Here is a 22,522-nt window from a genome sequence, read left to right as displayed (position 1 = left end):
ATCTCCTGTAACTTCCTCAAACTGGTGTCCATTGAGTTGGTGATGTCATCCAACCATCTTGTCCTTTGTAGTTATCCCCTTCTCCTGCCTTCAATCTTTCTCAGCCTCAGGGGGTTTTCCAATGAGTCAGCTCTTTTCATCAGGTGGCCAAAGTATTGGAGCTTCAGCTTTAGCATCAGTCATTCCAATGAATATTCAGGATTTATTTCCTTTAGGATTGACTTGTTTGATTTCCTTACTGTCCAAGGGACTCTCAAGAGTCTTCTCCAACAGTTCGAAGGCATTATTTCTTTGGCCAAAGTTCAAAGGCATCATTTCTTCAGCACTCAGCCTTCTTTATGGTCCAAATCTTACACCCATACATGACTACTTGAAAAACCATAGCTTTGACTATGCAGACTTTTGTAGGCAAAGTGATATCTCTATTTTTTAAAACACTGTCTAGTAGGTTTGTCATAGCTTTTCTTCCAAGGAGCAAGTGTCTTTTAGTTTCACAGCTGTGGTCCCTGGGTGCAGTGATTTTGGAGCCCAAGAAAATAAAGTCTATCACAGTTTCCATTGTTTCCGCATCTATTTGCCATGAAGTGATGAGTCTAGATGCCATTATCTTTGTTTTTTGAATGTTGAGTTTTAAGCCAGCTTTTTCACTCTCCTCTTTCACTTTCATCAAGTGGCTCTTTAGTTCCTTTTCACTTTCTGCCATAAGAGTGGTGTCATCTGCATATCTGAGGTTGTTGATGTTCCTCCCAGCAATCTTGATTCCAGCTTATGCTTCATCCAGCCCAGCATTTCACATGATGTACTCTGCATATAAGTTAAGTAAGCAGGGTGACAATATACAGCCTTGTCGTAATCCTTTCCCAATTTTGATCCAGTCTGTTGTTCCATGTCCGGTTCTAACTGTTATTCCTTAACCTGCATTCAGGCTTCTCAGGAGGCAGGTAAGGTAGTCTGGTATCCCCACCTCTTCAAGAATTTTCACAACTCATTTTGATCCATACAGTGAAAAGCTTTAGCATAGTCAATGAGTAGCTGTATTAATTTTAGATGAAGCCAGCTCCAGATCAACAAAAAATTATCAGAGATGAGGAGCAACATTATGTAATGATAAAGAGATCAATTATTCATGAAGACATAGCAATCCTTAATGTGTGTACACAATAGAGCATCAAAATATGAGACAGAAACTGATAGAACTGCAAGAAGAAATAGACAAATAGACCATTATAGTTGTAGTCTTCAGCACACCTCTGTCATTGATTGACAGATCTAACAGGCAGAAAATCAATAAGAACATAACTGAACTGAAGAGTGCCATTAATCAACTGTATTTAATTGATATCATTAGCTGCTTCATCCAATAGCAGGAGAATATACCTTCTCCTCAAATTCCCATGGAACACACTAAGAAAGAACACATTCGGGGCTGCAAAACTCACCCTAATTAAGTGTAAAAGAATTTTAATGGAAATTATATGAAGTATTCCCAGGCCACAATGGGATTAACTAGATACCAGTAATGGAAAGATAGATGTAAAATGACAAAATACTTAGAGTTAAGCAACACATTTCTAAATAATATATGGGTCAAAAAGAAGTTCAAGAGTAATTGTAAAATATTTCAAGCTAAATGAAAATACATGTAATCAAAATCTGTGGATGCATTGAAAGCTGTACTTGGCAATTTATAAATATATGCATTGATACATATGTTAGGAAAACCTAAAATCAATAATCTAAACTTTAATATTAGAAAACTAGAAAAACCCAGAAGAAAAGAAATAAAAATTAGAGCAGAAATCAATGAAATTGAAAACAGGAAAGGGATAGAGAAATACAACAACACTTAGAAGTGGTTCAGTAAGGTTGATAAATTGCTCCTCAGTCCATGGAATTCTGTCCAAGCAAGAATACTGGAGTGGGTAGCCATTCACCTTCTCCAGGAGATCTTCTCCATCCAGGGATCAAACCAGGTCTCCTGCATTGCAGACAGGTTCTTTACAGGCTGAGCCACCAGGGAAGCCCCTCTAGTTAGAAAGCAGACACAATTACTAATAGACATAAAAGAGGAATGATTACCACTGATCTGCTGCTGCTAAGTCGCTTCAGTCGTGTCCGACTCTGTGTGACCCCATAGACGGCAGCCCACCAGGCTCCGCCGTCCCTGGGATTCTCCAGGCAAGAACACTGGAGTGGGGTGCCATTTCCTTCTCCAATGCAGGAAAGTGAAAAGTGAAAGTGAAGTCGTTCAGTCGTGTCCGACTGTTAGCGACCCCATGGACTGCAGCCTACCAGGCTCCTCCGCCCATGGGATTTTCCAGACAAGAGTAGTGGAGTGGGGTGCCATTGCCTTCTCCTGATCAGTGATCACACAGGTGTTATTTTGATAACAAATGAATGTTGTGAACAACTATGCCCACGGATATGAAAACCTACATGAAATGCACAAGTTTTGTGAAAGACAAGTTTACCAAAACTTACCCCAAAAGTAATTAATATGAATATGCCTACATGTATTAATAGATAGTATATCTATTATTAAAGATTAAACAATCTATTCAACAAAAGAATTTAAATATATAACAAATAACCTTCCAAAATAGAAAACAAAATCCCAGATGAATTCACTGAGGAATTCCAGCAAGCATTTAAAGGAGAAATTATACCAATTTTTTTTTCTTTTATTATTTTTCCTGAAAAGAGTAGAAGGCCTACTTCCTATGAATAACTCAGTCTATGATTCCAGCATTACTTTAATACCCAAACCTGACAAAGTCATTGCAAGAAAGGCAAAAAAAATGTCTCTTGTGACCCACAGCTGCAAAATTTTCCATAAATTATGAATATGTGACATCCAACAATTGTATAATAAGAAGTATACACCACAGCCAAGTGGAATTTATTCCATGTACACAATGCTAGTTCAACATTCCATAATCAACAGTTTAGCAATAGAAGCAGAAAAACTGTAACAGAATCCAACATTCATTCAAAGATAAAAATTGTCAGCAAACTAGGAATAGAGAGGAACTTCCTCAACTTATTGATAAAGCACATTTACCAAAAACCTGCAGCTAATATCATACTTAATGGTGAAATACTATTAATAGATGGTTTCTCTCTGACATCAGGAACAAGGCAACATGTTCCTTCTCACCACTCCTATTCAACATCTTACTGAAGGACCTAGCTAATATAATGACAAGAAAAGGAAATTAAACATGCATAAATTGTGCTGTATGTCTCAGGGAACTCAAACAGGGGCTCTATATCAACCTAGAGGGGTGGGATGGTAAGGCAGAATGGACAGAGGTTCAAGAGGGAGGGGACATATGTGCGCCTATGGCCGATTCATGTTGATGTTTGACAGAAGACAAAATTCTGTAAAGCAGTTATCCTTCAATTTAAAAATAAATAAAGTAAAAAAACAGTACACAAATGGGAAGGAAATTGGGAAGGAAGAAATAAAGCTGCCTTTGTTCACATATAACATGGTTTTTTTCTATGTTAAAAATCACAAGGAATCAACAGCCACAGCAACAAAGCTATTAAAATTAATAAACTGCAATAATATAGTTGCAGGATATAAAGTTAATACACTGAAGTCAACTGATTTCTTATATATTAGGAATAAACAATTGGAATTTGAAATTAGAAACAAAATACCATTTCATTAGCATGAAAAGTTAAATGCTATTACATATAGATTTTAAATCTAACAAAACACACAAGAATAATATGGGGAAAATACTGAAGCAATTTCAGTATTTGCTGAAAAAAAATAAAGATCATGATAAATGCAGGGAATATTTCATGTATGGAGATAGGAAGACAGTATTGTGAAGATGTTAGTTCTTCAATACTAGATCTATAGATTTAACACAGTCCAAATCAAAATCCCAGCAAATTATTTTGTGGATATTGACAAACTAATTCTAAAATTTATGGAAAGGACAAATGACACAGAATAACTACCACAATACTGAAGAAGCACCACAAAGTCAGAGGACTGTGTTCATGTTCAGTTGCTCAGTTGTGTCTAACTCTTTGCACGCCAGGCTTCCCTGCCCTTCACCATCTCCTGGAGTTTCTTCAAACTCGTATCCATTGAGTAGGTCATGCCATCCCATCATCTCATCCTCTGTTGCCCACTTCTCCTTCTGCCTCAGTGTTTCTCAGCATCAGGGTCTTTTCCAATGGGTCAACTCTTGGCATCAGGTGGCCAAAGCTTCAACTTTAGCATCAATCCTTCCAATGAATATTCAGTGTTAATTTCCTTTAGGATTGACTGGTTTGATCTCCTTGCAGTCCAAAGAACTTTCAAGAGTCTCCTTCAGCACCACAGTTTGAAAGCATCATTGCTTTGGCACTCAGCCTTCTTTATGGTCCAACTCTCACATCCTTACATGGCTACTGGAAAAATCATAGCTTTGACTAAATGGACTTCTGTAGACAAAGTGATGTCTCTGCTTTTTAATACGCTATCTAGGTTTGTTATAGCTTTTCTTCCAAGGAGCAAGTGTCTTTTCATGTCATGGTTGCAGTCACCATCCACAGTGATTTTGGAACCCAAGAAAACAAAAGTCTGTCATTGTTGCTATTTTTCCCCATCTATTTGCTATGGAGTGATGTGATCAGATTCCCTGGTGGCTCAGATGGTAGAGAATATGACTGCAGTGTGGGAGACTCCGGTTCAATCCCTGGGTCGGGAAGATCCTCTGGAGAAGGGAATGACAGCCCACTTCAATGTTCTTGCCTGGAAAATTCCATGGACAGAGGAGCTTAACAGGTTAGAAACCATAGGGTCACAAAGAGTTAGACATGACAAAGCGATTGACACACACACATGTGCGCACAGATGGGACTGGATGCCATGATCTTAGGGTTTTGAATGTTGAGTTTTAAGCCAGTTATTTGCTTTCCTCTTTCACCTTCATTAAGAAGTTCTTTAGTTCCTCTTCACTTTCTGCCATTAGGGTCGTGTCATCTGCATACCTGAGGTCACTGCTATTTCTCCCAGAAATCTTGATTCCAACTTGAGCTTCATCTAGCCCAGCATTTTGCGTGATGTACTCTGCATATAAGCTACTGTAATCAAAACAGTCTAATACTGATAAGAAAATACATAAATACATCAGTTGAATAGAGAGCCCAGAATTATATCCACATAAATTTATAGTCAGCTTATATTTTCAAAAGGCAAAACAAGTCAATGGAGAAAGAATAGTCTTCCCCAAGAATGTTGCTGAAAGAACTGAAGACCTACATTCAAAAAATGGAAGGAAAACATGAATCTAGATATAGACCTTACACCTTTTTAAAAAATTACCTCACAATGGATCATTCACCTAAATGTAAAATGCTAAACTGTAAATTCTTAGAGAATAACATATGAGACAATTTGGATGACCTTTGGTTTGGTGATATGTTTTTAGATTCAACACTAAAGGCATGAAAGAAAAATTTAATAAGTCAGTTTATTAAAATTAAATCTTTGGGGTCTGTGAAAAACACTGTTATGAGAATGAGAGGACAAATCACAGACTGGGAGCATGATATCAAAATAAATAAGTAACTGAAAATTGACTAGTATCCAGAATATACAAAGAATTCTTAAAACTCAACAGTGAGAAACAAATCAACCAATTAAGAATGGACAAAAGATCTGTATAGATACCTCACCAAAGACACAGATGGCAAGTAGGTATACGAAAAGATGTTTTCATCATGTATCATTAGGACATTTTAGCACATTACTGGCCTGTAGAAGGAAGGTACACCTCTCTTCTGTGGAACGTATTACTTTGGAGCCTCTTATATCCTTTGGAATTAAAGGATATTGAGTTCAAGATCACTATTGTAATTCAAGGCACTATTACATTCAATATATGTAATTCATCATATGTTCCAATATGATTTTTATGAACTTGTCATTTTCTAATTGTCTCATGTTATTTATTACAATAATTATTATAAGCCTTTTGAACTTACTGAGAGTTATTTATACTAACAGAAATTTTATTTGGTTCTTCCTCACCTTTTACTTTACACCATTAAATCACCAGTACTAGCAATAGTAATATTTACAAAATTAAAAATTGCTGTCACCAATGCGGTCACATTTTCCTACTTTTGGGTTCTCAATTTTTATGCTGTAGGAAATTTTTGTTGCCATCAGAGAGCTAGCCTAGGTTTCATTCCTTCATTCTTACATTCAGTAAACAGAGTCAAAGAGTTAAAATCAAAAGTTCTAAGTCATTTGATGATATTCAGTCTGAGGATCAGGGATTCCAAGATTGTATGTTGCTGGTCACCCTTCATGAATGAGATCCCAGAGAGACAGCAACACAGTGTGAACCAAAAGCCATGTCACTGGTGCTTATGGAAGCATCCTAGAAGCCAACCCAGGACTCCTCTGTGTATGGCAAGTTGGAGCTTGTATGCTAAATCCAAGAGGGATCTTTTAATCTGCCCTTTGAAAAATCTTTGCATGTCCCCAAATTATAACCAGATTTTTGTAAGGAAAGAATCATAGAAAGTGCTGGAGATCAGTCACTTGAGTACATGGCAGACCAGGTGCAACAGAACAAAAGGGTCCATGCACATGCGCCTCAGGCTTTGTCTCTTCAAGGAGCTCATATTCAGTATTTTATTCAAGGTAAGTACAACAACTAACTCTTGGTGGTTTTTTTATTCCTGAATAATTCTAGCTGGGAATATTTTCAGTATTTTAAAACTGAACCTGAAACATGAGCAATGCCATTGATCACTGAGAAGCTCTAGGCAGACTTACTTGTTAGACTCCTCTTGGTAGCTTGTTGAGAACTGTAATAGTCTGTGTCAACACCAAAACAGCTAGTATATAAAATGGAAATATCATTGAAGGGTGAACAGACCATTCATGGATGTTAAATGGAAGGGTCTTATTTCAACCAGAGCAGATTAGGAGAATGTGAAGAATAAGGAAGGATAGCCAAGACTCTGAACAAGGAGGCTGCTCTACCACCCTGTTGGTAATTGACCATTAGATAATAATCTTGCACATTTCAGTGATGTGCTTAAATCAGCAATGATGATGCAAAAAGGCAGACACAAAAGGTAGGGCCAGAGGCAGGTTACTGTACAAACATTTCTGTTGGAGATGATCTGTGCCATTACTCAATGATGTGTGTGTGTTCAGCCATGTCCAACTTTGTGCAACCCCATGGTCTGTAGTCAGCCAGACTCCTCTGTCCAGGGAATTTTCCAGGCCAGAAAACGAGCAGGTTGCCATTTCCTCTTCCAGGGGATCTTCCCGACCCAGGGATTGAACCCACCCACTTATCCTCTGTCTTCTGCACTGGCAGGTAGTTTCTTTACCACTGCGTCATCTGCGAAGTCTCATGACTCTTGATAATGACTGCATAAGGAGCTGCATTCCAATTGAAAACTTCAGTAAACATTAAAATCACATGTAAATACAATATCAGAGTTATCTCTGACTCATGTCTTCACTTCCATTTAGTTCTGTCCCAGGCTTCCTCATCTCAGCTGATGGCAACTCAGTTGCCAAAACCTAGAAGTCATCATTGACTATTCTCTTCCTTTTAGCTCCCAAACCCAACACATCAGCAAGTTTTACTGATTCTGGCTTCAAAATGTATCCCAAATACAACACCCATGATCTTTAGTGCTGATGTGCATATGTCCTCAGCATCATTTCTTGCCTAGGTGGTTACAGTAGCCCTGTAACTGGTGTCCCTGCTTCCACTTTTGTTCTATCCCCATCCTGATAATCAATCCCAAAGGACCCACAGTTCCTAATTTGTTTGTTTGTTTGTTTTAAGTAGACTTTCTTAGAGCAGTTCTAGGTTCACAGAAAATTAAGCAGAAAGTATAGGTAGTTCCTATACCCCTCCTTCCCTTCCCACACACAGCCTCCCCCCCATTATCAACATCCCCAGAATTGTACTTTGTTATAACTGAACCTACACATCACTGTCACCCAGAATCTATAGTTTACATTAAGGTTCACTCTTGGTGTTTTATGTTCTGTGGGTTTGAACAAATGGCACATATCCACCAATATAGTATCATACAGAGTAATTTCACTGCTCTCCCAAATCCTCTAGCTCCACCCATTCTTACTCCTTCTTCTCAAACCCTGGCAACCACTGATTTTTTTTTTTTACTGTCCCCAAGGTTATGACAGGGAAACCTGGTGTGCTGCAGCCCATGGGGTTGCAAAGATTTGGACATGACTGAGCAAGTGAACAACAGGAATTTTCCAGAATGTTATATAGTTGGAATGATACTATGTGTAGCCTTTTCAGATTGACTTTTTTCACTAAGTAAGATGCATGTCAGTTTCCTTCATGTCTTTTCATGTTTAACAGCTCATTTGTTCCTAGTGCTAAAAAATATTCCACTGCATATCTATACCACAGTTTATTTATCCATTCACCGAATGAAGGACATCTTGAGTACTCCCAAGTTTTGGCAGTTATAAATAAACCATCCACATGCAGATTTTTGTGAGGATCTACCTTTTCAACTCTTTTGGATAAATACTAAAGAGTATAATTGCTGGATTGTGTGATTAGAGGTATATTTCGTTTGTAAGACACCACCAAACTATCTTTCAAAGTGACTGTACCATTTTACCCTTCCATCAGCAGCAAATGAGAGTTCCTGTTATCTCACATTCTCTTGCATCTGGAATTGCCAGTGTTTTGGTCTTTCTAATAGGTGGTGTAATGGTACTTCATGGTTGCTTTAATTTACAGTTTCCTAATGACACATGATGTGAAGCATCTTTTCATATGCTTATTTACCATCTGTATATCTTCATCAGTGAGTTGCCTGTTCAAATCTTTTACCCATTTTTTAACCGTGTTGTTCATTTTCTTATCATTGAATTTTAAGAGTCTCTGTATATTTTAGATAATAATCGTTTATCAGATCTGTATTTTGCAAATATTTTTCCTAGTCTGTGACTTATCTTCTTGTTTGCTTGACAGTATCTTTCATAGAGCAGAAGTTTTTAATTTTTATGAACTTCAACTTATCAATTATTTCTTTCATGGATTGTGCCTTTGCTGTTGAATTAAAAAGTCATCGCCAAACCCAAGATCACCTAAATTTTCTTTTATGTTACCTTTTAGGACTTTTATAGTTTATCATTTCACACTTAGTCCAATTTTTTATGAAGGATATAAAGTTTGAGTGAGGTTTTAAAAATCTAGAGCATAACAAGCCACATTCATGTTTGAAACACTCCAGTAACTTCCACTTATGTTTAGAACTGAACCAGAGATTTTTACCATAATCTATAATTTCTTCCTAAGCTAACCACTTTTTACAATTCCAGGCTGTCCTGGTATATTTCTCTCCCCTCTGCCGCAGTAGGCTTCCTTATGCCTCTGGACATGCAGAGTTCATTCATAACATACACAAAAGCAGGATTACTTAATTAACAATCTATAGACAACAATTAAGACTGAGTAGAAATCAAATGAGTAAATATTATAGAGAGTGAATGTAGTGAATTCCAGGAACTTCCCTGGTGCCTCAGTGGTGAAGAATCCATCTGCCAATGCAAGAGACATGGATTCGATCCCTGGTTCAGAGTTCGATTACTTGGTGCAGAGCAACTAAGCCCGTACACCACGACTGTTGAGCCTGTACTCTGGAGCCTGGGAACCACAGCTGTTAAAGCCTGCACACTCTGTAGCCTGTGCGCAGCAGCAAGAGAAGCTGCCTCAGGGAAAAGCCCAAGCACACATCTAAAAAATAGCCCCTGCTCATCCCAACTAGAGAAAAGTCCTCACAGCAATGAAGACCCAGCACAGCCAGTAAATAAAAGATTATATTAAAAAAGCCAACTCCTTCAAAAAGAGGGGAGAAGAATTCCATCCACAGACAACTTCTTTCAATTTGTGTGTAGCATTTAGTAAATGAGTGGGTCAGCCAAGCTGAAAGGATCAGAAGTTAAATCAATTGGCAAGTGCCCAAGAAGAGAAAGAAAAGTTTGAATTGGATCTTTAAAAAATATCCTGAGGTAACACTTTAAAAACCTAGAATTGCTTGGTATAAGAATAAGGGATCATATTAACTGAGGTACAATATGTTGCAAATTGAATTTTTTCAATGTATGGCAAAACCAATACAGAATTGTAAAGTAAAATAAAAAATAAATTAAAAAAAAAACTGGTACAGTGTTACAGAAGGACAAATCGTTTTCAATAATGTATTTGTCTGAACCAATAATTAACATATATTCAAAATGTTAATTTTCCCAGAGTCAAGTCTGAATTTTTAATTTCCAGGAATGTGTGTATCTCATACTATCAGCTCCATATGCCACCTGATTCTTACATCTCCACCTATTTGTCCTTTAGGACATTGTTTTGCAGTTACATATCAACCATAGTGATTGAATTTAGGGAGTTGTTTTCTCCATTACTATTAATAGTGCTCTTCATCAAAGAGTCCTTCAGGTATCCCAAGTTATTCTGAACTCAGGTGTGCCTTCTGCTATTGTTAATAAAAACGTATTCTGTCATGAAAGGAAATAAGTGATTTTTAAATTCTTTTAAATAAAATGTCAACAGTGAAACCAAGAATTCCAGCTTCTGTTTTGCAACTCTTTAAGACACTTAAATGAGCACTGTGTCAGTAGTTCTCAATAGTATGCTCCTTTTGCCCCTGCAGGAATGGATTCCAAGACATTAAATTCTGCTTTTAGCAAACAGTATTATAGTAGTATTACAACACAGCTTAGTTTTGTTGAAAATAATTTCTCCTTTGAATCACTAGAAATAGTTCTTTTCTAGGCCAATGTAAATGCAATTATATTATTTCTTAAATCCAACAGTAATGTGTACTTCGTTATATCTGTAAAATAGTATACACATTTGACCATTTTTACTGAGTGCCTACTTGGAAATGGTACTGTCATTTGTATCTTATTGGGAAGATACATTTTGCAGTACAGAAAACCAATTTATGCACAACATTTCAAGTGAATCTGTTGCCAGCTAGTGGTATGGGTTTGGGTGGACTCCGGGAGTTGGTGATGGACAGGGAGGCCTGGCATGCTGCGGTTCTTGGCATCGCAAAGAGTCGAACACAACTGAGCGACTGAACTGAACTGAACTGAACTGAGTGGTACATATTATATATGCTTCAAAAGGATAACTGCCTTTTCAAAATAACCAAGGGGCACATCAAATTTACTTTAAAACAAAGTTTAAAAAATCTTTATCTGCCACATTGGTGAGGAACAGCAATATTCACATAAGAATGGATGTCTGGAATGTCCTCTTGACGTGTAATGCCCTCTGCCATCTACTGTCTAGTCCTTATGCTCCCACACTGTGATGATTCATCTGTCTGGCATCCTTACTGTACTAACAGAATATTGAGGTATGGTCATACCTTCATTTTTATACCTTACCATTTATCACTAGATTTAGATACAAAAATAAATTTTCTTAAAATTATTATTTAAAAAATTCCAAAGAAATATTCCCATATTTCATCCACTTCAGTGACTGATTTCTGAAAGTAGTTATTTTGAAATGACATTAATTGTTCAGAAATATACTAGATGGCTTCGAGCATTGAAGCTTTTTCAGATATTAAGCTTAGATACCAGAGACCGATCTAAGCATTAACTTCCTAAGGGGCTCTTTAGAAATGAAAGGAAGCTGGAAGTCCACTGAGACATGCATCCCAGGTTCAGTTTATTATTTTAACCATTGTGCCATTAACAAAAAATTTTGAACTAGCATATGTCATTAGCCTGGAATGAGAGCTGAGTTATGAGACATTACCTCAGGGTTCAGTCTTCTAATAATATTTACTTTTAGGATCAATGACTTCTTATTAATTTGCTGATCAATGGTGTTAAAAATTGGTTCAAGTAGAATTTTAGATGTCTGCTAATGGCTCATTAACTAAATTTGAAAGACCAAAATCTTTTAACTTTGAAAAGGAAAATTCTCTTTGAGAGGGCAATCAGATACATTTTTATACAAGGAGAAACTACCTTTCTACTTCATGCCTTCAGTGGTTGACACAATTTCTAGGGCCATTTATCAATACCCATTTGGTATCACTTGGTATGAAGTAAGATTGATTTAGAATTCTAGCTTATAACAGAAGGCGCTTTCAAGTTTTATTAGTTCAGACTCCTCGTGTGTACATAGAAAATATATTTTCTGGTGTTTTTTCTAATATATGATTGGCCTATTTATCTCAGAAGCATTTGAAGGATAGTCTTCAATGTGTGTGCTCTGTATGATGCAATCATTTAAAGCATCTGCTAGGTAAATTTTGGGTAAGTGATCACACTTTCAGTTTTCTTCCACCTTTCCCTGCCTCTATGCAAGGTAGTTTTGATAGGAGTTTGGAGTATAAATGCTTTGTTTTTATATGATCTCATACAATGGAAGAAGGGTCAACAGGACTTCTGGCTTCTTTCTGATTTCTGTTTTAGATACGTCAGTTGAGTTTATTCCTGGGATTTCTATCACAGGAATACCATCTCATCTTTGGGTGCTCACTGGAGGTTGTATTCCAGACATTTGTGCCACCGGCATAAAATTCCTGCACACTTTGGTCTTGTCTCAACCTCAGGTTCCCATCCATCTATTAGTCTCAGAACTTCTGCCTCCTTTACTACTGAGGCATGCAACAAAATCCGGATCTCTTGCCTACTTCCTACAGGCCCTGAGAAACACTATCTCAGTTTTCTCTCTCTTGCCAACTCCAATTGTGAAGATTCACATTGTGTGTGATGGCATGTGGTGACTCTTCTAGGTAAGCGAGGCTAGCTATCCAACCCACACATTTTAGGCTCCCTCATAATTGACTGGGCATTCTATCACTCTTTTCATTCTGCCTGGGCTTTCTTCTCCAGAGGAAGAAAATGAGGACACATGTTGGATGCTGCATCTTACCTTTATTTCTCTTTTCCCCCTCAGTTACAGAGGGACATGCCTTCCTTTTCCTGTATATCACATTCTCATTTATCCACTCCTTTAAGTATAGAAGAAAATCTTCTATGATCTGTCTTGTCATACTTGACTCGATATATCGATAAGAGCTTAAAGAATTTCAGTGTCTACCATTCTCTAATAAGCTTAGGGGTAGAAGGCTGCAAGGAAATGGAAATTGAATAGGAAATGAACACACACTGCTTTAATATTTTTAAAACATTACTTTGTCACTTCTAGATCAATGGTTATGAATTTTTGTTGCTGTTCAGTCGCTCTGTCTTGTCTGACTTTTTGCAACCCATGCAGCACACCAGGCTTCCCTGTCCTTCAGAATCTCCCAGAGCTTGCTCAGACTCATGTCTATTGAGTCAGTGATGCTATCCAACCATCTCATCCTCTGTTGTCCCCATCTGCTCCTGCCTTCACTCTTTCCCAGCATCAGGGCTTTCTCAAATGAGTTGGCTCTGCATCAGGTGGACAAAGTATTGGAGCGTCAGCATAAGTCCTTCTGATGAATATTCAGGATTGATTCTCTTTAGGATTGACTGGTTTGAAATCCTTGCTGAGCAAGGAATTCTCAAAAGAGTCTTCTCCAGCACCACAGCTTGAAAGCATCAATTGAAAAGGTGATGGCACCCCACTCCAGTACTCTTGCCTGGAAAATCCCATGGATGGAGGAGCCTGGTGGGCTGCAGTCCATGGGGTTGCAAAGAGTCAGACATGACTGAGCGACTTAGCTTTCACTTTTCACTTTCATGCACTGGAGAAGAAAATGGCAACCCACTCCAGTGTTCTTGCCTGAAGAATCCCAGGGACGGGGGAGCCTGGTGGGCTGCTGTCTATGGGGTCGCACAGAGTCGGACCCGACTGAAGCAACTTAGCAGAAGCAGCAGCAGCAGCCTTCTTTATGGTCCAGCTCTCACATTCGTACATGACTACCAGAAAACCCATAGCTTTGACAAGATGGTCTTTTGTAAGCAAAGTGATGTCTCTGCTGTGTAATATGCTATCTAGGTTTCTCATAGGTTTTCTTTCAAGGAGCAAGTGTCTATGAATCCTGGCTGCATATTAAAATCACCAGTGAGAGAGGATATGGACTGGCTGGTAGTGGGGGAGAGGGGACTTGTTAACGTACACTTATACTTAGAACCAGCCACAGAAAATCAGATCAGAATATCAAATATTGATCAGTCTGATGCCGATAAAGTTTAAGGGAATCGCTTAGTGTCAGTTAGTAAATAAGTCTCACCCAGGAGGGTGCTCTTCCTTTCTCTGACACTTCTAAGCAGATTATGGTGCTAAAACAGCAACTTCTGTTGTTTTTGAAAAAAATTATTTATTTACTATTTATTGTTGGCTGAGTTTGCCTTTTGTTGCTGTGTGGGCTTTCTCTAGCTGCATCAAGTGGGGGCTGCTCTCTACTTGTGTGCAGGCTTCTCATTACAGTGGCTACTCTTGTTGCGGAGCACGGGGTCTAGGCACAGGGGCTTCCATAGTTTCGGCTCAGTAGTTGTAGCTCACAGGCTCAGGGTGCAGGCTCAGAAGTTGTGACGCACGGGCTTAGGTGCTCTGTGGCATATGGGCTCTTCCTGGACCAGGGCTCAAACTTCTGTCCCCTGTGTTGGCAAGTGGATTGTTAACCACTGGACCACCAGGGAAGTTCTTTGGTTTTTTTTAGAAATTATTTATTTGTTTGCTTATTTTTTTTAGAAATTATTTATTTACTTACTTTTTTTTGGCTGTGCTATTTCTATTCTTAAATAGATATGCAAACCAAATTTACAGTTTATTTAATGTTTACAGGGCAGTGTATTATAGTATATATATATTTCACATACAACCTACAAAGAAAACAATTCAAGAGAAAAATGCTCTCTTCGTTTACTTCTTTATCCCTTACAACATTGTCATGGAGTATTGTCACAATGGTTGGACTGTCAGGAGAAGGTTCTTTAAGAAAAATGTCCTAGCTTCTCATTATAAAAAGAGCTAATCCCTATTGCTTACCAGGGCTTGTGGAGAACAACATCTTTCTCTAGTCACATCAGTGCTTCCTTTTGCCCTTGTCTCCATGCCCTCCCAGCTCCTCAAACTCATTTTCTCCACTTTCATCTTTTCTCTGGAGTCACTTTCAAGGGTAACTGATGATCTTTCAGTCTGTGGAGAGAAAATAGAGAAACTGAGCAGAGATGCTGCTGCTGCAGAGATATACAATGTAATAATTTTAACTAGTACCAGAGATCCCTGCATCCTGTATCAAAAGTTGCAAGTAAAGGAAATACAACCATATAACTGCTAACTTCCAATCACATCTAAAGGATAAGTGATGTCTAAGGAATGCTCAAACTATCCCACAATTGCACTCATCTCACATGCTAGTAAAGTAATGCTCAAAATTCTCCAAGCCAGGCTTCAGCAATACCATGAACCGTGAATTTCCAGATGTTCAAGCTGGTTTTAGAAAAGACAGAGGAACCAGAGATCAAATTGCCAATATCCCTTGGATCATCAAAAAAGCAAGAGAGTTCCAGAAAAACATCTATTTCTGCTTTATTGACTATGCCAAAGCTTTTGACTGTGTGGATCACAATAAACTGTGGAAAATTTTGAAAGAGATGGGCATACCAGACCACCTGACCTGCCTCTTGAGAAACCTGTATGCAGGTCAGGAAGCAATAGTTAGAACTCAACATGGAACAACAGACTGGTTCCAAATAGGAAAAGCAGTACGTCAAGGCTGTATATTGTCATCCTGCTTATTTGACTTATATGCAGAGTACATCATGAGAAATGCTGGACTAGAAGAAGTACAAGCTGGAATCAAGATTGCAGGGAGAAATATCAATAAGCTGAGATATGCAGATAATACCACCCTTATGGCAGAAAGTGAAGAGAACTAAAAAGGCTTTTGACGAAAGTGAAAGAGGAGAGTGAAAAAGTTGGCTTAAAGCTCAACATTCAGAAAATGAAGATCATGGCATCTGGTCCCATCACTTCATGGCAAATAGATGGGGAAACAGTGGAAACGGTGGCTGACTTTATTTTTGGGGGCTCCAAAATCACTGCAGATGGTGATTGCAGCTATGAAATTAAAAGACGCTTACTCCTTGGAAGAAAAGTTATGACCAACCTAGACAGCATATTCAAAAGCAGAGACATTACTTTGCCAACAAAGGTCCTTCTAATCAAGACCATGGTTTTTCCAGTAGTCATGTATGGATGTGAGAGTTGGACTGTGAAGAAAGCTGAGTGCCAAAGAATTGATGCTTTTGAACTTTGGTGTTGGAGAAGACTTGAGAGTCCCTTGGACTGCAAGGAGATCCAACTAGTCCATTCTAAAGGAGATCAGTCCTGGGTGTTCATTGGAAGGAATCATGCGGAAGCTGAAACTCCAATACTTTGGCCACCTCATGTGAAGAGTTGACTCATTAGAAAAGACTCTGATGCTGGGAGGGATTGGGGGCAGGAGGAGAAGGGGGTGACAGAGGATGAGATGGCTGGATGGCATCACCAACTCGATGGACGTGAGTTTGAGTGAACTCCTAGAGATGATGATGGACAGGGAGGCTTGGTGTGCTGCAATTCGTCGCAAAGAGGCGGACATGACTGAGCGAGTGAACTGAACTGAAGGACCTTTCTCCATTTAAGATCTCAAGTATTTTTAATCTCCTTTCTTCTGTTTTCTGATTTGTGTTTTCTCTCTCCCACTCTCTCTCTCTCTTTCCTATTTACCTCTTCGTTCTCCTTCTCCCTCTTCCTTTTTCTTTCTCCCTCCCTCCTTTTCTCATCTCCAAATAAGAAAGAAGCTTTAGAGCTCTTTGTTTCTTTGCAACAGAAAAATAAATGTGGCAAAATGATACTCCTGTGGTTGTCAAAACACAGGGAGCAAACTGTCCAAACTTTTCCTCCAACCCAGCCTGTTTGAAAGGGGCTCACCTGTCTATGGAAAAGGAAAAAGAAAAGTTAGGAATTCTGAGAAGAAGCATGGTCTGTTGATTACCAGTTGCTTTCTTCATCTTCCACATTTTGACCATTAACTCCACTGCACAGTCTGTCTATAGACAAACAAATATTCCAAGTCACTGGATGTCATAGATCCCTGTAGAAATATTGCTCTTGGATTTGAGCTCTTTCAACTGAATGCCATTGATTTTCTAACTTAGGAGATGCACACAACCGTCTAGTAAGTGTCGTCTCACCCAGAGAGGGTAGACTCTGAGGGAAGCTGAATGCAGATACCAGCTAGGGGCATCACCTTATTTGGTCTCTGGATACCCTTGCTCTGAATCTGTTGGATTAGCAGCTAACACTCACTTTCACATGCAGATCTCTTGTATTTCTTTTTCCCGTTTCTCTGGTAGTTTTTCTAGAACGGTATCTGAAGACTTTTAAACCTAAGGTGTGAAAGAAGGCAGTGCCTTTCTCACTGGATAACTGCCCAGAGAAGTGGCCGGGGCCATTTGGACAGGGCTGCTGGGGGCTTGTGTCATAGCAGCGTTTACTCAGGTCCTGGAGAGTGAATGTGCATGTCAGAAACTTTACACCCAAAGATTCCTTTGTCTCTCTGTTTTTCATTTCTAGCCTGGATGTGTAAATACCACTGAAGTGGACATTAAGAAGTCATCCAGAATGAGAAATCCACACAAAACACGAAAGGTAAAATCAACATTTGTTGTGCTGATCTTGCAATGTGTGTACTGCTTGTGATCTCAGGTGGCCTCGGCCTGCAGTGGCTTAAAGTGGGGCTTCAGTTCCCCGGCCAGAGATTGAGGCCAGGTCGCAACAGTGAGAGCACGGCATCCTAGCCACTAAACCAGTGGTCAGTGACAAGGGCCCTGCCCCTTCAACTTTGCAGAAATGAATTTCCTGAGATCGAAAGTAGTGAAAAAAGTATTTATTTAGAGAAAAAAGAGTACATTACGTGTGGCTAGACACATGGGCAGACTCAGGAGAGTCCCTGAGTCACGCCCTCTTGGCAGTTTGAATTATGGGGAATTTCTTCCTGGTTTATTTTGGCCAATCATTTTAATTCGCCTGGTTCACAGTCCATATTTGGTGTATCCAGTACCCTCCCATGTGTGTGCACACATCTCAGCCAAAATGGATTTCACAGAAAAAGTGTATGGGTAGAACATCCCTTGGCATCACTCCCCTTTGGCCTCCAAGGAGTCTTTCTGTGCATGTGTGGTCAAGGAAGTCTCCTGACTTCAAGAATGAGAAATATGTGGTCTGGGCAGGGCCCAGCCTCCCCACTTAATTGTCCTGCTACTCTCGTCTTGAATTTTCAGTCCACAGGGAATGAATTTCCAGTCACTTTACCCTCTGGGGAACTGGGGGAGTATCTACCTCCTGCCTCATTTAGAGGACGTCAATCACAAAAACAAAAAACAGACAAAAAAACCCTCTTCTTCCATTTCATGAGTCCTTTATAGCATATTCCCTGCTCTTCCTTATTACTTGGCTAGAAGAAAACCTGGAGGATCAAGCCCTGGACTTCTGACAGTTCCTCTCTCACCAGGAAAGAGATCCCATCCTGATTCTCAAACATGTCAAGGTCTCAAGGTGTGGAGGTGGCTGTGACAGGAACAGGATGCTGAGAGGAGAGCCATTAGCAGAAAAAGTATCTCTTTCAGAGCCCAGGAAATGAGGAAAAATAAATAGAATTTATCTGAGAACAGGTGGTACTCATGAGAGACAGGCATTGTTAGAGAAAAAATTGAAGAAAAAGACACCATCATAAAGATGTTTAATTATAGGTACTGTATGAAGACCACATTTTAATATCAAAATTTTGTGGCATAACTATAGGATCATGGCAGTAGGTTTAGGATCTCTTATATGAGGAAGTATGTAACAAAAACAAAGTGCTATCCTGAAATCAATGATGTTTAATACAATCTTTTGAAAACACATAGCTGAAGTACCTACACTTTTTAAAGTAGCACATGCATATAAAGGCGTTTTTTCTTTGGGCTTCCCCGTGGCTCAGACAGTTATTATAGAAGATATTTTTCAATGGTAAAGAATCCACCTGCAATGCAGGAGCCTCAGGAGATCTGGGTTTGATCTTTTGGTTGAGAAGGTTCCCTGGAGGAAGGCATGGCAACACACTCCAGTATTCTTGCCAGAGAATCCCATGGACAGAGGAGCCTGGTGGCTACAGTCCATAGGCTCTCAAAGAGTCGGAAATGACTGAAGCCACTTAGCGCACACACACAGATTCGTTTTGAACTTCCCTGGTGACTCAGATGGTAAGTATAGAAGATATTTATATTTATTCCATAAAAAATGACTGATGCATGTAAGGATATCTGGCCTTTAGTAATCACTCTGAGGACACAGCCAAAGGTCAGTGCCACTAGATCGAACCATTCCACAGAGTTTAAGACCTTCTCTTCCATAGCTTTTTACTTATGCAGCGTTTTCTGGGATATGTGTCCAGGCAGCAGGTACTAAGCTTTTTCTGTAGTCTAACTTCTTAATGTCTTTTTCTTCCATCCCTAGAAATAAGCATTATAGTCAAAGGCCCCACTATGGTCAATGTACCTTTTTTTGTTGTTGTTCTTTTAAAACTGTTTACCTTGATGTTAGGATAAAGAAGCCACAGGAAAAGTGCCATAAAATCCATTCAGGTGAGGTGCTCAAAAGCTTTTGGTCCTAGCATATCTCTGAGAAAGAGAGGCAAAACCAGACCACAGCAAACCTGTTGGCCCCTCTCTCTTATGATTAGCCCTAGGCATTTCCTCTCACCCTCCGCTCACAGCATGGCCTAGTGTACCGGTACTAGCTTTGTAGTACCAAATTCAAACATCCAATCAGCTATCCCAGAGTGCATTAAGTCACTTCTCACTACTTTCTGAATTTTGAAGAGTTCAAAATATATTACTTTGTGTCTGGTTTCCCCTATAGACACCAGCTGAGATGTGCTCTGAATCAGATGAGAAAGTATCTGGATTGATGAGATAGAACTTAAAGATTAATAAATTGTTTACACTGTCCCTGTAGCTCTGTACTCAGTTATGGTGTCTTACCAGTGCTTCACAGGGCATCATTGTTTTTGAAAACTTGAAAATCATTAGTTTTCAGTGTTGCTCTTCAGATACCATCAGCCCCCACTGACTGGTAGAAAAACATTGTCATAGCAAAGTGAAATGTTGTAAAGAGATGGAACCATGGAGCTCAACTCTATTGGTCTAGTTGGTAGCCTAATTTCCCGTGAATCAGTAATAGTAGAACTAGGGAGCTAATAGCAGAGCTGGATAGCACTAAAACCACTAGAGAAAAACAGAAGTCGTGCAGGATGCAGATAGCATACATACCCTTGTTCTTAGCAATTGGAGAATACTGATTTTCTCACCTTCTGATAAATGCAGCTTTTCATACTGAGAAGTACTGGATTTTCTTTAATTTTCACCAATAATGTTACTTTATATAAAAGGTTAGAGGACTCTAACTCACATACTGGTTTGTCTTTAGAATTATTACCACTTGTGCTTTAGCTCATATTTGGCTAGGAACAGGAATGATCCATTCAATCAGCAGATTTAGCAAATCTCTGCTTTATGCTGGGTATGTACTGGTCTTATGTTATTCAAAAATAAATGAGACAGGCACGGCCTTGCTCCCATAACTTACGGTCTTAATGAGAGTACACATATTGAGCAAGCAAACAAAATAAATGTGTGTATGTATGTGATATATATACTAGTATATAACAATTGATAAAATTGTGTGTGATATATATATGCTATGACTATTCTAACAAAATACTACAGCCTGAGGAGCTTAAACAATAAGAATTTATTTTCTTCCAGTTCTGGAGACTGGAAATCTGAGACCAAGGTGCTGATAAATTTGGTTCCTGATGACAGCTGTCTCCCTGGCTAGCAGATGGCCAGCTTGTTGTGTTCTCACATGGCAGAGAGGGAGAACTCAGTGCTTCTTCTCTTTTTTTTAAGGGTACCAGCTCCATAGGATTAGGATCCCACCGTATGATCCCACTTAACCTTGATAGCTCCTTTCAGACCCCATCTCCAAATGCAGTCAGAGTGGGCTGCAGCACAGGAATTTGGGAGGGACACAACTCAGTCATGTTATCAAGGGCATTTAAATGGTCTGTGATTCTAAACTGTCACACCATTTTATTAATGAATAGCTTGACAACAAGAACAAACCGTTTCAACATTCTGTGAAGACTTCACAGTTCTGTCCTTCAGGAGCAAGCAGTTCTGTGAGAGTCTAGGCAGAAATGGCAGAGGCCAGCCTGCCACCTGTGGAAACTGCCTTCACCTTCTGCTGTTAATTGGCAAGTGTCCTTTGTTCCTGTGTTGTCGCCCTCTGTGCGATACTGAGGCTGGTAAGGAAGTGGAACCCCTGGACTGTACTTCATCTTTGAAAGCAGATTCTGCCCTTAGTGGAGAGAGCTGCTGTTCCATTCTTTGGGATTCAGCTATGATGACATTGCTTGTGATTATGTGTCACAGAACAAAGGACATATATGTTAAGAATAAAAGACCAAGTGAGTTCCTTGAGTATTCACTTCGCACATGTACCTGAAGAATATCAGGGTTTGGGACATTATATTCAATTATTTAATTTCAAATATATTTGTCAAATATGTGAAAAGAAGGCTGAGACGTATATCTGATTTGAAATACTTTTGAATAGGTAGGGCTAACCAGTGTTTAAACCTGTCTTTTTATTTGAACATACTTTACTAAAATACAAAGAAATAAGTAAAGTGTATATCCTCAATTTTCTGTGAAGGAATGATAATGTAGCATAAGCAAACATACCTGGAGAAAGAAATGGCAATCCATTCCAGTATTCTTACCTGGAAAATGCCACGGACAGAGGAGCCTGGCAGCCTGGTCTGTGGGGTCGCAAAGAGTCAGACACCACTTAACAAGTGAGCACAAGTGGAAATAAGTCAGCCTAATCTAGGCAAATCTTAAGGGGCACTATGTACCTGACTTTCTTCAACTGATTCTAAAATTTTAACTCTAATAAGTCAGGCTATGTTTGTATTATAGCCAAATTTCTCCAGAGAAACAGAACCAAAAATAAGGAGATATATAGATATCTGTATGCAGAGAGAAAGAGAAAGAGATTTATTTTAAGGTACCGACTCACATGATTCTAAAAGGCTTGGCAAGTCCAAAATCTGATGAGGTAGGCCAACAAGCTAAGGATCCAGGGAAGAATTGCCATCTGTTGGCAGGATTTCCTCTTGCTTGGTTGGTGGAGGTCTTTTTGTTCTATTTAGGTCTTCAACTGATTGGATGCAACTGCATTATTGAAAATATTCTGCTTCACTCAAGATCCACTTATTTAAGTTTAATCTTACCCAAAAATCATGCTTATAGAAACACCTGAAGTAATGTCTGATCCAATATCTGAGCACCATGGTCCAGTCAAGTTAACACATAAGATCACCCTTCTATATGACAATTGCTAGAAGAGGTCCTGCTGCTGCTGCTGCTGCTGCTGCTGCTGCTGCTGCTGCTGCTGCTGCTGCTGCTGCTGCTGCTGCTGCTGCT

General features: G+C 39.2%; 1 protein-coding gene across 2 annotated transcripts in view; it reads left to right on the top strand.

The window, feature by feature from the left end:
* Window positions 1–22,522, top strand: part of RGS7 (regulator of G protein signaling 7) — a 484,813-nt gene that overhangs the window by 428,396 nt on the left and 33,895 nt on the right. For both annotated transcript variants that reach the window (XM_040263568.1, XM_040263569.1), the window contains exon 10: window positions 17,565–17,639. In XM_040263568.1, coding sequence (XP_040119502.1) covers window positions 17,565–17,639 — 75 coding nt within the window. The remainder of the gene's footprint in view (window positions 1–17,564; window positions 17,640–22,522) is intronic.

The sequence above is a fragment of the Oryx dammah genome, unplaced genomic scaffold (genome assembly GCF_014754425.2).
Source record: "Oryx dammah isolate SB20612 unplaced genomic scaffold, SCBI_Odam_1.1 HiC_scaffold_21, whole genome shotgun sequence".
Lineage (NCBI taxonomy): Eukaryota > Metazoa > Chordata > Mammalia > Artiodactyla > Bovidae > Oryx > Oryx dammah.
The sequence above is the reverse complement of the archived record's forward strand: the minus strand, read 5'-3'. Positions and strand labels throughout refer to the sequence as shown.